A 17,141-nucleotide genomic window follows, 5' to 3' on the forward strand; every position below is an offset into this window, starting at 1 on the left:
GAATGGCTTGTGCCCATTTTAATAGTCGAAAGTGATTGGAAGGCAACTAACACCCCTTTCACGCTCGCCATTTCCCCAAACACATCCAATCAAAATTTCCGCCATTGGAATTTATAACGCAATTGGAAATATCTAATTCCTTGATTAATGGGTGAAAGTTTGGTGATTGCGAGAAAATAATAAAGTTAGACTTAGCCATGTTGATCCTTAGTTTATTTACCCTCAGCCATGCTATAATTGTATTATCTGATTCCTTTATTGAAATCTTTAGCAGCTCCACTGTCTTAGCTGTGCTAATGGCTGTTGTGTCATCAGCAAAATGTGCATTTAAACATTTGATTCTTAATTAGTTTTTAAAGTTTTTGTTGTTTATTTTTCTTACTTTGTGTCTGAAGTGAAATTTGGCGCTTTAAGAGCTACAATAGCCTTTTTCAAAATTAATTAGTGTTATTACTATCTGTTTATCTTCCAATTTTTCCATTTACAAAATCTAATAAAAAATCTTTTAATAGAATGTAGTACCAAATTTCTTATCAAATATTGTGTCGGTTTAAACTATGGGATCATCCTTTTTCGCCCCCTTCATATCTTAGAGTATATTTAATGGTTGGTATCCCCTTGGAAATATTAGATAGTTCGTTTTTCACTACCGCCGAGACAGCACTTAAGCGTTATTTCTATTCGTGCTGAGTTTCAATATTGCTCTTCTCTTTTCTTCTACAAACTGTTTAAAAAAATTGGTTCTCGAACAAATACATCATTACTTTTTTTTGTGGTTTTTCAGGTTATCTGATATGATTCTCCCAAGAAATTTACAACCTACATCAGCCTTTATTTTGGCTCTCTTCTACTTTGTGGTAACTAATCAATTCAAGACGTTAACAGAGATGTCCAGGCTTCAAGACGTCAAGACGTCAAAAAGTATTGAGTCAACCCGACAAACTCGTGTCCTTAAAGGTCCATTAAATCGAGAAAGAAGAATTGGGAAACACATCTATCACTATAACGAAGTCGTCGGCACCCTTGTATGGATCATAGCAGCAACTGCTTTTTGGCTTCCAAAACTTGGTGCCGATGGCACAGGCTATGGAAGAAGAAGACGAGAAATCAATCAAGATGACCAAGAGGGAAGAAATACAAATATTGCAAACTATGTTTATGCTGAAGAGTGTCTACAGAAACATTACTGTGAAATTTATACCCATACGAAAATTTTAGCTCCAGAACTACAATCTCTAATGATGAGGTAACTATCTTGAAAATCAAACTATAATTACTTGTTTCTCTATTCAATCCGTCCTGGCCGAGTTTTTACCATGCCAAAATCATAAGCGAAGGGTCACAGGTTTGAGTATTGGTTGTGGTTATTGTTTGGTTTAGAGCAAGGCTTAGTTTCGTTTTCCTGTAAGACGAGCAAATAGTCCACCCAGTTTCAAACGGACGCCTAGAGTAATCTAAGGAAAATGCAGGGCATGTCAGATATTTTGCCCCCAACCACGCAGAGCGGTCCTGGACAAAGATAGAGTACCAGGAGACCAGCATTTGCGATACGTGAATCTCATTGGCTTGAATACAGATTTTTTAGGAGAGACAGAAGGAGGGTTTAGAGAGTAGGGTATAGCAAGGGAGAGACACGGGACGGTTTAGAAGGCCCAGTCCCAAAAAATGTACAAGCATTACAATTTTGTATCTGCCCTAAAATTCTATTTGCTGAAGCTTCTTTTAATTGAAGGATTGTTCATCCGTTAGAATATGGCGATGCTTCTTGTTAGCCCACTGATAGAATTCAAAATTTAAGGCGGGCGTTAATATTCTTGAAAAAGAAAAATAATTTGTTAAAATATATTCTAGGATCTCTAGTTGATGCTAGTCAGCGCTAGTTATAGGCTACTATAACATAATTTTATTTTGTTATAGAATAAAAAATGGAAGGCACAAAGAAATCTATAGATAAACCTGAATGCAAGACCGTACCCAGAGGGGGGGGGCTAGGGGGTTTAACCCCCCCCCTCCCAATCGAAATGTTTGTCTGAATCGTAAAAACGTGACAAAAATGGATAATAAACGAATTTTTTATGTGTTTTTTTTTTAGTTTTTTCGTGTAACCCCCCCCCCCGATTTTTTCCAGTAAAACTCAATCCGAAAAAAGATTCTGGGTACGGCCTTGCCTTACAGTAAAAAAAAAATACTTTTTGATAAGGTATTTCTCTTTCAAGAGGCAAAGAGTTGATTCTACAAAAGAGTTGACATTTTCTATCTATATTAAATAAAAAAACAAGTTTTTTTTCCAACTGAAAGTGAGGAGCAGCATCAAAACTTAAAATGAACATAAATTTTTAAATATATAAAGGGGACCGCCCCATCTTCAACACCTCCCTCCTTACGTTAAAGATTCTTAGTACTTTTAAAAAAAGCTTCTTATTGTTCTAATTAAACAACCCTTGTGTTTTAGGAGTCGTTCTCAAGGAATCTGGACAAAATTTAAACTTAAGCATAAAGAGCAAGGTACCCCCTTTATATACGCAATTATTTCTGTTCCTTTTAATTTTTACTGTTGCTCCTCACTTTCAGTTGAAAAACCTTGTCTTTTATATTTAGTTTCTGATCGTTTTTTATTTATTGCCAGGAAATCTGACCCTACCTCCAGGGAGAAATCGCTCTTTCCACGGAAATATCCTATAAACAATTCAATCCCGGTGAAAATTTACCCCGGATAATTACCCTTAACAACTCCACGCGTAATATTGAGACAGAAAACAGAAACTAAGACGTATAAAAAGAGTTTTGAACAGGAATTCTGGCAAATTCTCCAGTGTAAAATTTCCCCTGACAAGCTCACCCGCTGGAAACTTCCCTTCCCATTGAAAATTCCCCCTTGTAAGAACCCCACAGAAAATTCATCGTCTCCTTTCCCACCTGAAAATGTGTGCATACTTCCAAATAACAAATACTATGCGTAAGCAATGTGCAAATTTTATAACTAAAAGACCTTTCAACTGGGGCTGTTGGTGTGTCATGTTATATCTAAAGGCATAGTTATTTGGTCTTTCAACTATGATGAACAAAATGGCTGTCTCAAAATTTGATCAGATGAGTTTTGGAAAAAAGGGGCGAGATGTGGGCCTAGCTACCCTCCAATATTTTTGGGTCACTTGAAAGGGGCACTAGAACTGTTAGTGTTCATTCTAATGAGCCTAATCCCGATATTCTACGACCTCTGGATTGACACAATCACCTCTGGGAAAACACACACACACACACACAAAAAAAATACGCAACCGTAATCTTTCTTCCGACAAAAAATAGAAAATTCCACATTCTTGCAGATAGGAGATTGTAATCTCTGAAATAAGGCTCTCTGATATGCTAAATCTGATGATGTGATTTTCATTAAAGTTTTCCGACTTTTATGGGTGTTTAAAAAAAAAAAAAATTTTTTAAACACGAAAAACGGGTTTTAATTTTCTAACAAGCAGTTAACTACAAAACAATTAATCATGCACAAAAGCTCCGAATATTTCGGCCCCAAATCTGGGAGCATTTCTAAGCGGAAAAAAAAAAAATAAATAAATAAAGCAAAAAAAACAACTTAAATTACATTACAATAAAACATACTAAACACATAAAGAGAACAAAAAGCAAAAACGAAAGAAAAATATAAATAAATAAGAACAAAACTCACATATTAATTAAACACTTCCATGCACTGAATGTCTTTCAACTGGCCTCCTCTCAGTATATAAATGGAAATATATTAAATAAACACTTCCATGTACTGAATGTCTATATTGATTCTATTCGCCTCCTCCTAGTATATAAATTGAAATATTTCAAAATGAAGAATATAATTATACTTAGACCAAAACATTAAAAGGTCAACTAACCCCCCGGTCCATAACCCTTAATTAAATTTCACAAGTTCATCAACCATTTTATGAATTATAAATTGAATGGATTCGTTTTGTTGCAAGCTTAGCTGCAGTTCGTTCGTACTTTTCTCATCATTTAACCCATTCTGACCTTTGTTCGCAAGGTCATCTTTCGTGTCAGAAATATTATTAAAATCAGTATTGGTTGAATATTTCGCCTGCATTTTAATTAAACTATTATAAATTGAATTGATCACAAATTCGCCTTCATCTCTAGTGATGCTAGTACCCCCATATATTATCTTTTTTATTTCTATAATTTCTCTGGAGCTTTGTAAAAGTCCTACAGACGTATCTACTATTTTTGTTTGATCAAATAAAATACTGTGATGAGGAAAATTATAAAGATGTTCTGCAACCGCTGACTCAAACGTTTCTGGTGTTTTGTTTTGTTTTAGAGCGTAATCTATTGCATTCTTGTGTTGTTCTAGCCTATTTTCTAAAGTTTGTTGCTTTCTACCCACATAAAATTTTCCACAAGAACATGGAATTTTGTATACTCACTTTTGCAAATTTCTCGGTATCTTGTCTTTCCCTTTATTTAACAACGAGCTTATATTATGTCCTGATTTAAATGCTGTATTTATATTATGTTTTTTTAATTCTCTTCTTAATTTTTGTGATAAAATTGGTACAAAAGGCAAAGTTATGTAATTTGTTTCTAACATTTGTTTCTAACATTCAGTGCATGGAAGTGTTTAATTAATATGTGAGTTTTGTTCTTATTTATTTATATTTTTCTTTCGTTTTTGCTTTTTGTTCTCTTTATGTGTTTAGTATGTTTTATTGTAATGTAATTTAAGTTGTTTTTTTTGCTTTATTTATTTATTTATATTTTTTTTCCGTTGAGATAGGCTCCCGGATGTGGGGCCGAAATATTCGGAGCTTTTGTGCATAATTGATTGTTTTGTATTTCACTGCTTTTTAGAAAATTAAAACCCGTTTTTCGTGTTTAAAAATTTTTTTTGTTTTTAATGGAAAAGCAGTGTGGTCTAAGAAATTATTTACGGGTGTTTCCATTTATATATATATATATATATATATATATATATATATATATATATATATATATATATATATATATATATATACATACATATATACTATATATATATATATATATATATATATATATATATATATATATATATATATATATATATATATATATATATATATATATATATATATATATATATATATATATATATATATATATATATATATATATATATATATATATATATATATATATATATATATATATATATATATATATATATATATAATATATATATATATATATATATATATATATATATATATATATATATATATATATATATATATATATATATATACATACATATATATATATATATATATATATATATATATATATATATATATATATATATATATATATATATGTGTGTGTGTGTGTGTGTGTGTGTGATAGTGTGTGTGTCAGATAGTGTGAGAGTGTGTGTGTTTGGGTGTGTGTGTGTGTGTGTGTGTGTGTGTGTGATATATATATATATATATAGCGTAAAGAGCGAGGTGTTGAGGAGGGGACAGCCCCTTTCATATACGGAATATTTTCTGTTCGTCTTAAGATTTAATGTTGCCTTACTTTCAGGTAAAAAACTTGTTTTTTATTTAAAAGCGTAAAGAGCAAGGGGTTGGAAATGGGCATCCCCTTCATATACGGAATTATTTCTGTTTCATTTAAGTTTTAATATTACTCTTTATTTTCATTTGCAAGATTTTTTTCTGTTTGTCTTAAATAGGATTCACAGGGTTACCATAACTGTAAAGAGGGTGACTGCCCCCCTCAAACACGACTCTTTAAATCAAAATTTTGCTTTTGCATAGCAACGCTTGGAGAAGAAGAGCTCATTTAATGTATTTGCTATTTAAAAAGAACGAACTATTGTCCAAAATAAATAATCATCTCTGCAATGTGATTGGCTCTTTAATTAGTCCAAATATAATTCACACTTAAAGCGAGAAGAAATTATCACCAAGGAATAAATAAAACCCAAAAGGAACAGAAATTGAAAAAAAAACAATCATACTAGACAGAAAGATAGCAGTCAGCGATATAGATGAACAATTAATTCCCAAAACCAGTAAAAATTCCATTAAATGCTCGAGTTAAACTTCGACTGAAAAGAAGTTACTGCAAAAAGGAGTTTAGCTAGTGCCCCCTTAAACGTAAACTTTCTAAAGTCTATTGTAGACCTTGCGCTTTACTGAAAACAAAATATATTATTATTCAACTTTTATAAATATACTATTGAAAATTAAAAAATTGCTGCCTAATAAAATTTTGAGTTGTTAAGTTTTGAGGAATTTATGTCATTTTAAACAATCACTCAATTTCATTAGTTTTTTCCAGTCATCTTGACTGTCTTAGCGTTTTATTTTTTTTATTTTTTCCTAGACTCTTTGAAAAACTACAGCTCACTGTTCGAATTACCTATATTTCCGAGTGAAACACAAATTACGCAATAGCCTTTAGAACGTTTACAGACAGGGGAAAAGGGCAGTAGCCAAACTTCTTTCTTTAGTGATTTCATTTTGTATTATATTTGAAGTGAGCATCCATTTTAATTTTTGTTCTGTTGTTTTTACGTTTTTGTTATTATTTATTCTAATTTATATTTGCTTCAGATTTCATTTGTTCCTCGATAGTAATTTCTGGTTATTTTAAGCTTGAATTAAAATAGAACCTTATTTCTGCTCGTCTTAACTTTTGAAAACAGCTCTTTAGTTTCCTTTCAAGAACTTCTTTTTTGTTAAGCTTTTTTCTACTTTATCTTAATTGACCTTAAATTGCAACTTGGATCGAATCTAAGGACTTTCCATCCTTGTAATGCTCTGTTGTGACTTATGTAGGTTATTCGATGTGGTTGCTTGCTACATGTGGGCTGAGTACTAAACAGATTCCCAGTTGTACAGAACCTCTTGCTGTACCCATTCTTTGTCAAAAATTTGCTTGAATGCACCCGTCGAATCAGCAGCCACTGTATCTTCAGACAGATGGTTCCACAAGTTTGTTACTCGATGGCTGAAGAAATGACTTCGTTCTGGGATTGAGGAGAGTTTCTTGAAGATTTTTAAGGAATGCCCTCTTGTCACAGAACCTTCTGAGGGAGGGGAGACAAGGAGCCCAGGAAGAATACTTTAGGAAATAACTTTGTGGGCCGTAATCATTCCGCCACGTTTCCTCCTGTATGAAACATTTCTTCCCTGAAACGTTTCACGTTTCCTTCGGTAGAGTCAGAACCTTTAAGTGACGTAAACGCTCTTCGTATGGCATTTGTTTGAGGCCTACGGCAATTTTGGTTGTTCTTCTTTGTATTCTTTCTTGTGTTTCCTTGCCCTTCTTGAAATAGAGTGACGCCAGAGACATTCGAACTTCTAGGCCCGGGTGAACTAGTGCCTTGTAGAGCTTCATAAACACACTTGGGCGTCTGCTGGAGATAGTTCGTTTGATCATTCCGAGAGATTGGAGGGAAGACAACAATACAGATTTTGCATGAGTGCTGAAATTAAGTTGACGATTAACAATGACTCCAAGATTTCTTTCTTCAGAGACTGCCAAAATTCGCCTACTTTGAAGATGGTACCACCGGTGTGTATTGTGATTGCCGAAGTGGATTCCATGGGATTTATCAGAAAAGGTCATTTTGGATATAATGCAGGTCAGAGGGCGTAGCTGCCTTACCAAAAAGTTTTGAATTGTCAACATATAGAGTGAGGAGATTCGAGATGAGATTGGGTACATCATCTATATAGAATTTGAAGAGACTCGCAAAGAAGGGTTCCTGGGGAACGCCGCTTAAACAGTTGTCGAAGTGGGATAGCAGAAAATAACAGTTGTTATTCCCATTTAGGCCGCACCATGTTTGGGGATTTCCATTTTCTTTTTTGAAGTTATGCAAATTCTTTGCGTGCTAATAGATTTTCAAGAGTAATTTTAAATTATGTAATTTTTCATATGAAGATTCAGGAGGGATAACATGTTTTGTTGTTGCATGTACTGTAACCAAAAATTTTTCGTTTTTTGGTTTGATTTTTACTGACACAGGACAGTCTTTGCTTAGTATTTGCTGCTATAGACTGCTTGATCTGAGACATCCGCCTTCAATACCAATTATTTACATCATCTTTAATATTCACAAAGCAATTCAGTGAGAATCCTTACCTTCTTTGGTACCTCTCCAAATATTTATTTGAAGCTTGAAAGATCTGAAATATCAAAAATGAATTACAGATCCATTATTTCCAAGGTTTTCACAGGAATTCTTCGAACAAATATTTGTTATAGGTATATTTCCATGGACGCCAGTAAGAGTCGTAATGCCCTCGCGAAACAAAAAGTCATTAAGCATTGACCCCCATGGTGGCATTGATGACCCCCTCCCACCACCTTTCCAACTCTGAGCTCGTTGGCATGTGAATGTGGTCCTGTTACATTGGAGAAGATCTAGTACAATAAAAAGAGAGCAATGATCTTCACCTTTATTCAGGTTTAGTCCAAATGAGCGGAAAATAGATATTAAATTCTACCTAAAATTCCCCTCCCCCTATCTACACAATGATCTACCGCCCCTCCATATATCTGATTCGCGACTACGGAATACTGCGCATAATTTAATTCAAAGACTAAGTGACTTAAATTAGTTCAATGAAATTTTAAAATAGTGTCCACATTAACCATTTTTTTTTTATCAACTATGTGACTCTATAGAAACGAATATGCCATGCTAAAAAATAACTTCCTTTGAAGCAAGAAAACACTATATACAGTTCTTTGATAATTTTAAATCGATTCACTAATCTCAAAATGTTCAGTCAATAGCATCTAGACCCTTTCTGGGGCAAAATTGTAGTTTCGGTCCGCAGAATGGCAGAAAACGACACTTTGCTGCAGCATTTTTTTTCTGTTTTTACTCAAAAGGAAACCAGACATTTCCTGTGCCCTTATGTCTACGCCAGTGCATCTAAAACTAGAGCTAGAAATTTCTGTTCAAATGAGCCGTCTTCCAGGACTAATGGTAAAAATGGTAATATTTCTGTTGCTATGTGGTAAGGTTGGCTTCTTCACATTGGACGGTAATTGAAGTTGATCTATAATTAGTTTTTATAGTACGGTTTGAAAAATAATTTCTGGGATGAAAGTACCAGCTCTGCTTTATATTTTTGGAGGCAGAAGGAATATTATTATTATTCATTTATTACCCGTCAAAAAAAGGTACAAAAGGTACAGTAGACGGAGTAATCACTAGAGAAAACAAAAAGAAAAAAAAGAAGAAAAGGAAGGACACAAACAAATATTGAAAATTCAAATACATGACAAAAAAAAACTCTTCATTACATTAATACGAACAATGATGCCAACGAAAGGATGATAAAAGTTTCTTTTAAAACGGGAGACAGATTTATTAATACTAATATTATTATTATTAATATTATTCATTTAATACACGTCTAACAAAGGTACATATACAGAATAATCACTAAAATGACAAAAAAAAAAACAAAAAAAAAATAGGGAGAGAAAAAAAAATGATTACTTTCATTACAATAATACAAAAAAACTATTGTGAATAAAATGTGGACCATGGATGTTTAAAATTACGTTGAAAACGGAATAGAGATTTATTAATGCTAATATTAGGGTCAGCTAGCTTATGCAAATGAATAATTTTACGGTTTCTTGTCCTAGGGGGCAAATGTAGAAGATATTTAGCAAATCTGAAGAAGATTGATCGTAGGTGCTTTTTATCTGTAACTGTAAAGAATCTCCAGAAAGGAGCAATGTAAAGCAGATGTGGATGTGGCGTTGTAAATGGATGCTAGAAGGTAACGGTTGAAACGTAGTTGGCTTTTTACGATTACAGCGTAAGAAATGCTAATTTTACGCTCAACGTGAGAAATCAGCAAACGACGTGTGTGGCCTATAGATGTGCCAATTGGAAGGCCCAGGTATGTAATATGGCCTGAGGATTTAACAAGAGAACCGTTCATATTTAGAAGAAAAGTAGAGGGATTTCGCCAATTGAAAAGGATAACTTCAGATTTCTCAAGATTAAAAGACAGACCGATTTTTGAATATTCATCTTTGAGGATTTTGAAATTCTGCTCAATGCGCTGGATTGTACGGCTGAGATTCAGGATGTCATCAGCATAACAAATAAGAGACATATAGATTCTCCTAAGAATGCATGCAGGAAGACACTTTGCCTGAGCTTCCATGACACTATTATTGAAGAGGGTTGGGGAAGAGATAGCTCCCTGTCCAGTCCCTTTCTTAACGAGGATGGGGTACTGAGGAATCACAAGCATATTCGAGGGATTCGAAGAGTTTGGCCACACACGGGAATTAATGCAATTATATTGGGATAGATGAAGAGCCGATTGCAGGGGAAAACGGGATGGAAGTTTTAAACGTATTCTTAGATTCCTATATAAATCCCTGAGAACACGGACAACTGATGGATTTACGCCTCGCCTTGGCATATGAAGAAGCATGGATGAATGAATTAAGGCATCGAACGCAAGTTTAACGTCATGTCTGGCGAGGATCATACTTCCTCCCGAAGATTCAGCGTCGGCGAGGGCAGTAAAAACTGCTGTAAGAGCATGAGAACAGCCAAGATTAGCCTGAAAACCAAACTGATATGGGAGAACGTACCATTTCTGTCTTAACTCATCAATAAAAAGAAGCTCGAAAAGTTTGCATATCATAGTAGAGACGGTGATGGGACGGAAAGAGGAACATTGCAGCTCAGATTTCCCTTTTTTGGGAATCGGAGTCAGATCACCAATGCAGAACGAGGATGGAACAATACCTGTAACAAATATCATTTGCATGAGAAGGCTGAGGTGACGCACCTAAAGATAACTTCCAGTAATGATGTGTAGAGTGCTCACCTTATCTATCCCACAAGACACTTTCTTTTTAAGTTGGGATATGGCTTTTATAACAGCATCACAAGTGACAACAAAATCAAGGTCAGGAGATTCATCAATGAATTTGCAGAGCTTGTAACAAAATTGTGACTCTAAAACAGGATCAGGATCAGAAAATTCATCAATGAGATATCCACTCGGACAAAGGAATGTAATTCGGGTCTGGCAAATTGGAGGAGATAGTACGAGGTAATAGCCCCCATAGTAGATCAGGTGAATTCCTGACCTTCTCGGAATAATGTGTCTGCATTTTAGATCGATGAAGGGCAAGTTCCTTAGCATAATATTTGACAATCTCAGCATAGGCAATCTCTCCATAATTTGTGCCAAAATTTAGCATGGTCACAAGCTTCAGACAGCCCTAGATTTCCTGACCACCCGGGAACTTGGGTACAAACACATATTTTTTTAAGAGGAACTGCCCTTTTTTCAGCACAGAAAAGTGCATGCCAGATTTCTGCGGAGTAGATATTAAGAGTTAATCTAACGTCATTAATGTCTTTATTAGAAGACTTTTGCAGAAGATGAAATGGAACCCGGATTTTGTTTAGATATGCTATCTGAACTTTCGATGAACTGAGATGTGTCAATTTTATTGCAATCGCGAGAAGTATACCGCTTGTGCCTGTGAACAGTATGAGCCTGTAACACTGGAATCTGAGAAGCTTCTCGTTTAAAACTAGAAGCAATAGGAAGTTGGTCTGAGACTTAAAATTTGGAAACTACCTCCACACAAGGTATATCAAGGTTATATGACACAACATGGTTGAGGTTAGATGTGCAAGAGGAAGAATGAATGTAAGTAAACTGAGCTGATTTCTGTTGAACTTTAAAATCATTCCTAATAGTAAAGAAGCACGGATAGGAGCTGAAGACAACCTGCAATTTAAATTACAATTAAAATCACCTACGACCCAACACGGGATTTTCAGTTTAAGGACATCACGAAGACAAGAGCTAAGTTTACTAGCTACTAATGCGAAATCTCTCTCCGAATCTTCATCTTTGTGATCTGTGGGTAAACACACATTTATTATTACGCATTCACCTACTCGAACAGCTAAAAAACTATCACTAGAAAAGAAAACACTAGAATTAAGATTCGATGCTACATAAGTAGCAATACCACCGGAAGCTCAGCCTTTAGAAGCACTACGTTTAGCTGGAACCGAAAAAGTTTTGAAGGTGGCACTAATGTCAAGTAAACTAAGGCTGTGGTTGGTCAGGAAGTGTTCCTGCAAACACAGAATATCATGATTATGAAGTATATTTGCAAGAATAGGTCTTTTTTTTATAATACCACCATTAATGTTCCAAGAGAGAAAACAAATATCCATCTATCTACTTAGCTGCCCGTTTACCGGTTTGAGCATTGCCAGGGCATTGATACTGTAACAGGTGTGATTAGACTCTTTACATGTAATGCAGAACATGTTCCGAACACATGGATTATCCCTGGTGGAAGAGTGCTCCGTGGAACCACAGCGAGAGCACAGTTCTGCGTCCTTACAATCAGCAGTAAAATGTCCTTGTTGATGGTATCCGAAACACCGTCGAGGTATGAATATGAAATTCTGGACAGTTAACTTTTCATGACCCACTTTCACAGAATTTTTCAGAAACGAATCGAGATCACTCCGTTGTTCAAAATAAATCTTGTAGACACGTGACTTGCCACACTGCAAAGCTTTGGAATAATTTTCTCTAGATCTTTTTCATTCATTTCTGTCATTCATTTCTGTTTTCATTCATTGATATTTGATTTTAGGAATATTTGGAAAGGAATTTAGGGCACTTGCATTTAAAATTTTAGTAATTAAACATATTACAATTTTTTGGATAATTCAGTAATTTTTACAATGCTATTCTTTTTTAAAGAGCTTGGGACATTTTAAATAATAATAATAATAATAATAAACAGGTATTCTCTTGAACAGTTTATGCTCCAAAAAGTGCGGTAGCGAATCAGAAGCAATTTGTTTGACTTTTTTTGTGACAATCCTGAAGCTGATCTTCTATTTTGATCTTAATAAGAGAAAGGTTGAGATGGTTAGGTCACATTTCACTGATGAGGGGTAATTTCATGTCAAAATGCTTGCCCATGAAGGTGGGGCAAGCTAATGGCTAATTCACACGAATGGGAAAACTGATGGTTTTCACAAAGACCATTAGTTTTCAGTTTGGTTTTCCTTAGGTACGACGGGATTTCTGACTTGATTTTTGTTTTAGAAAATCCGAAGATTTATAGTTTTTCTCTGGGCTGCAAAGGAATAACCTGAATACTTTAAGGAAGAATGCAAAGATTTATATTGTTTTGAACTAAGGAGAATATATAGAACTATGGTATATACGTGGAGAAATATATAGTTTTTGAACTAAGGGAAGTTTATACAGATGATATTTAACGGTAAACACGGTGGTTGTTTAGTATCCAGTAGATACGCTAGAAAGACTGAGTCGAAATCTCAAAGATGCAATATGAAAAACAGGTTTTCGCTGCCTAGTGAGTTATTTTTCACTCCGTGATAAAGATTTAAACTTTAGTTTTTTGGAGTTAAAGGGGCAAAAAAAGGTACCTAAGTTAGGTTACGTATTTAATATATGACATGCTTTACCCCCACTCCCCCCTAATGTACAAATATATGGCCCAAATTTGCTCATAAACTATTAAATTTTCATCATACTTTGTTTTATTTCAATAGCATTAACAAAAGTTCGCTTATCGCGTGTTTACTCGATACTAAACAAGTACCTAATTAACTAATCTTTGGCTTTTCCTTTTGTTTTTTTGATAGAAATCTCATGCGCGTGAATCCTGCATAAATGTAAGCGCTCCTGAAAGGGATAAGAAAAGCAAAGGAGGTTTGAAGAAAACCACGAGTGGCCTAAGGTGGCTCAAGATGGCCTTATATATTAGTAATTGTAGTATTCCTAAAAAAAAAGTGTCCAAGGTAATCCTCACATATGCAAAAAGAAGCCACTAAACATTCTTCTCAATATAATTTGTGTAGTATTCATGTATATTTTATAATATTCATTACCATACATTATAAATACAATATATAGCATTCATGTTGTACAGTATTCATCTATATTACATTGCATAGTATTCATTTTAATTGTATAGTATTATGTCTGGATAATAACAAAATCAACGTGACAAATGCGACAAAAACATGTAAAAAACGAAAAAAACGATGCATGTGAATCTTAATAATCAGGGGTACTACATTCATGATTAAAATGGAAATCTTCAGAGGCACCTGATGTAAAATTTCTTTTACAGGATAGTAAAACAGTTTCTGCCTCAGCCATTTCGAAGTAAAATAGAATCAACCAGTTTAAGTGAACTCGGCAACTGCGCCAAATATAGCTGTTACTATGTGGCTCCTCTTTGAGTTTGGCCTCTTTTGCCCTCATGCACAAAAAAAGGAATAGAGACAGTAACTTGGTTTTTTTCCCGACGGTGTGGCGGAACCGAAGAAAAGTGATAATTCTTAGTATATGGTGCTCCCTGGTGACAATTACCGTTATACAATCAATATATCTAGACGCGCTTCTTTTGTTCTGGGTCTTCGCCAACAACAAAGAAAAATTAAGAGCAGAATGATTCTAGTCAATGTTACCAAGGCTACATTTATGAATATACAGCGATCGCTGATGACAATTGTTGTATGTTCGAAAATACAACTAAATATTTGTGAACGTATAAAACTCACTGATGAAAACTTTAGGTACTGGTGCGTTATATGGGCCTTTACAAGGAAACCAGTCACGGAAAACCCGCCAGACGGGTTAATTGCAAGAGACTGCTATAGAGAAATGCAATGCAAAGCGTGGTTTTCATTGCGTTTACGATAGTTTAAACTGTTACGATAGTTTAAACTGTTGTTTTTTGGGGTTTAAGGGGGGGGGGAAGGTACCTAGGTTAAGTTAGGATACGTAATTAATATATACTATACTTTACCTCCCACCCCCCTAATGTGCAAATATATAGCCCAAATTTGTTTATAAAGTACTATATATTCATCCTATTTTATCTTATTTCATTAGCATTAACCAAACTTGACTTTTTAGAAGTGCCCATGAAATGCACCAACACCCATTTTTTTTTAATCACATTAACATGAAATATATCTTTGTTTTTCCTGTCGTAATTATGACTGACGGGAACCAGATTAAACACTGAGGGGCAACATTTTCATAGGACTTAAAAAATTTATTACTATTGGGAAATAGCAGTGGTTCTGGGCAGTGAAAAAAACAGCCCTTAGTATTTTGCAAGCCCACTCCAACCGCTGTATTTTCCCGTTGTCTATTAGAATAAATAGTTAATTTTTCTTAAATTTTTGTGACTTCATACCCTCTTTGTTTTCACTGATTAGTCCCTGATTAAGTCAATACGTTAATAATAATTTAGTTTTGCGGTTTTAATTGAATAAAGTAACGAAGAAGAATAACTATCCCCTATTTCTGTATTAAAATTGTAGTTTGATTCCATTCAGCCTTTCTGTGCTCTTTTTCCTGGTCTCCTATTTTGGTTCCATTCAGCTCTCATAAAAAAAAAAAAAATTCATCAAAGAGCCTTTTTACCCGTCGCTGTGTTTTAGTGATACGTTAAGTTGAGTCATAACTTGAAGCCAGTAAAAATTACGCAGAGCCTGAATGGTTCTAATCTACAAAATTTCATGCCAATACAATGAACCAAAAGTTTTAAAGTCATTTTTACAAGTAAATTTTCTATTTTTTCGCGAAGTAAATGTGGCTTGACACTATTCAGAGCAAGAAGGGAATTGAAGATAAGAGTAAAACGAAGTATGAAATGTTTTGATTATTCAAAAAGCCCTCCTAAATAAAATATTTACGTTAAAACAATCTTACACTAGGCTCGTTTGAGTCTCAGTTCCTGATGATTTGGCCATCCCTCACCTGCTTAGTCTGATACTGTTTTCTCAAAGAAACTTGTTGCATTTCTGTCTTTGTTAATATTTTGTTGGTAAATGGGATCTCAGTGTCTTCGTTACACTTTTTAGTTGATGCTATGTATTCGTATTTTTTTGCGCAATAAATTATAATATATGTTATGCTAAAGATGGAAAGCTTTGGCCTTAAAGATTTAAACTAATAGGCTTTTTATTACAAAAATCATTTTGAAGATAATTGAACATGTACTCCAGAACAGGGATTTTAAAGCAGATGCTTGAGCACTAAGGGACACCAAAAAGATGTGGGAGGAGATGGGTTAAAGCAATTGTTCTTTATCAGGTCCTGTTGTTAGATATTTTTCTCTTTCATAAGGTGAAACATTTGTATTAAAAGATGGCTCTTTGAGAAATATAGAAGGGTCTGACTTTCAACAGCACTTCCAATACCCCATATGGTTCAAAAAACAAAATTCAAATCAGAAAGGAGCTTAATATCGGCGCATCTCTGTGAATAAATATTCAATGAATGTCTTAAGACTATAAATTATGGTCAGTATTAGTAATGGGGTCATGATTACTTCAAACGCAACCCACCCCCTTCGACTCCCGATCCGGACACTTTTTTCTACCTTGTAACACAGGGAAACTAACATTGGGTGTGGTTATGTTGTTTGATTGTTATATTGTTTGTTGGTTATTTTTGATGGTTATGTTGTTTGATGTTTGATGGTTATGTTGGCTATTTTTGATGTTTGTTGGTTATGTTTGATGGTTTTGTTAGTTATGTTGTTTATGTGGTTTGATGGTTATGTTTGTTGTAGTTTGATGGTTACGTTTTTTCTTGGTTATGTTATGTTGATGCTCTTGGATGGTTATGTTGTTTGATGATTGTTGGCCATGTTGATATTGTTTGTTGGTTATTTTGTTTGATGTTTGTTGGTTATGTTTTTGATGTTTCTTGGTTTTGTTGGTTATGTTTGATGGTTATGAGCGTTGTTTATGTTGATGTTTGATGGTTATGTTGTTTGATGTTAGTTGGTTATGTTGTTTGATGGTTATGTTGTTTTATGGTTATGTTGGTTATGTGATTTGATATTTATGCTGTTTGATGTTTGTTGGTTATGCGATTTGATGGTTATGTTGTTTGATTTTCATGGTTATGTTGTTTGTTGGTTATATTGGTTATGGTGTTTGATGATTATGTTGGTTATTTTATGATGGTTATGTCGGTTATGTTTGATGGCTACGTTTGTTGGTTATGTTGTTTGATGGTTATGTTTGCAGGATATATTTGAAAATAAAT

General features: G+C 34.3%; 2 protein-coding genes across 2 annotated transcripts in view; both read left to right on the forward strand.

Annotated features, from left to right (window-relative positions):
• The first annotated feature begins 794 nt into the window (after positions 1-794).
• LOC148947354 (uncharacterized) lies at positions 795-14,428 on the forward strand. The gene is made up of 2 exons (XM_089095215.1): positions 795-1,246; positions 14,200-14,428. The coding sequence occupies exons 1-2, from the start codon at positions 795-797 to the stop codon at positions 14,309-14,311; spliced, it is 564 nt and encodes a 187-aa protein (XP_088951341.1). The 3' UTR covers positions 14,312-14,428.
• Positions 14,418-17,141, forward strand: part of LOC148947355 (uncharacterized) — an 80,032-nt gene continuing 77,308 nt past the window's right edge. The window contains exon 1 of the mRNA XM_089095774.1: positions 14,418-14,585. Within this exon, the coding sequence (XP_088951900.1) occupies positions 14,418-14,585 (168 nt within the window). The remainder of the gene's footprint in view (positions 14,586-17,141) is intronic.

The sequence above is a fragment of the Artemia sp. Qi Xiang Cuo genome, chromosome 10 (genome assembly GCF_049724085.1).
Source record: "Artemia sp. Qi Xiang Cuo chromosome 10, ASM4972408v1, whole genome shotgun sequence".
Lineage (NCBI taxonomy): Eukaryota > Metazoa > Arthropoda > Branchiopoda > Anostraca > Artemiidae > Artemia > Artemia sp. Qi Xiang Cuo.

Bases quoted from the DNA above. Each gene is read 5' to 3' on its own strand.
- LOC148947354 (XM_089095215.1), top strand. From the start codon at position 795: ATGATTCTCCCAAGAAATTTACAACCTACATCAGCCTTTATTTTGGCT. The intron at 1,247-14,199 runs GTAACTATCTTG...TTTCTTTTACAG, and splicing joins CTACAATCTCTAATGATGAG to GATAGTAAAACAGTTTCTGC.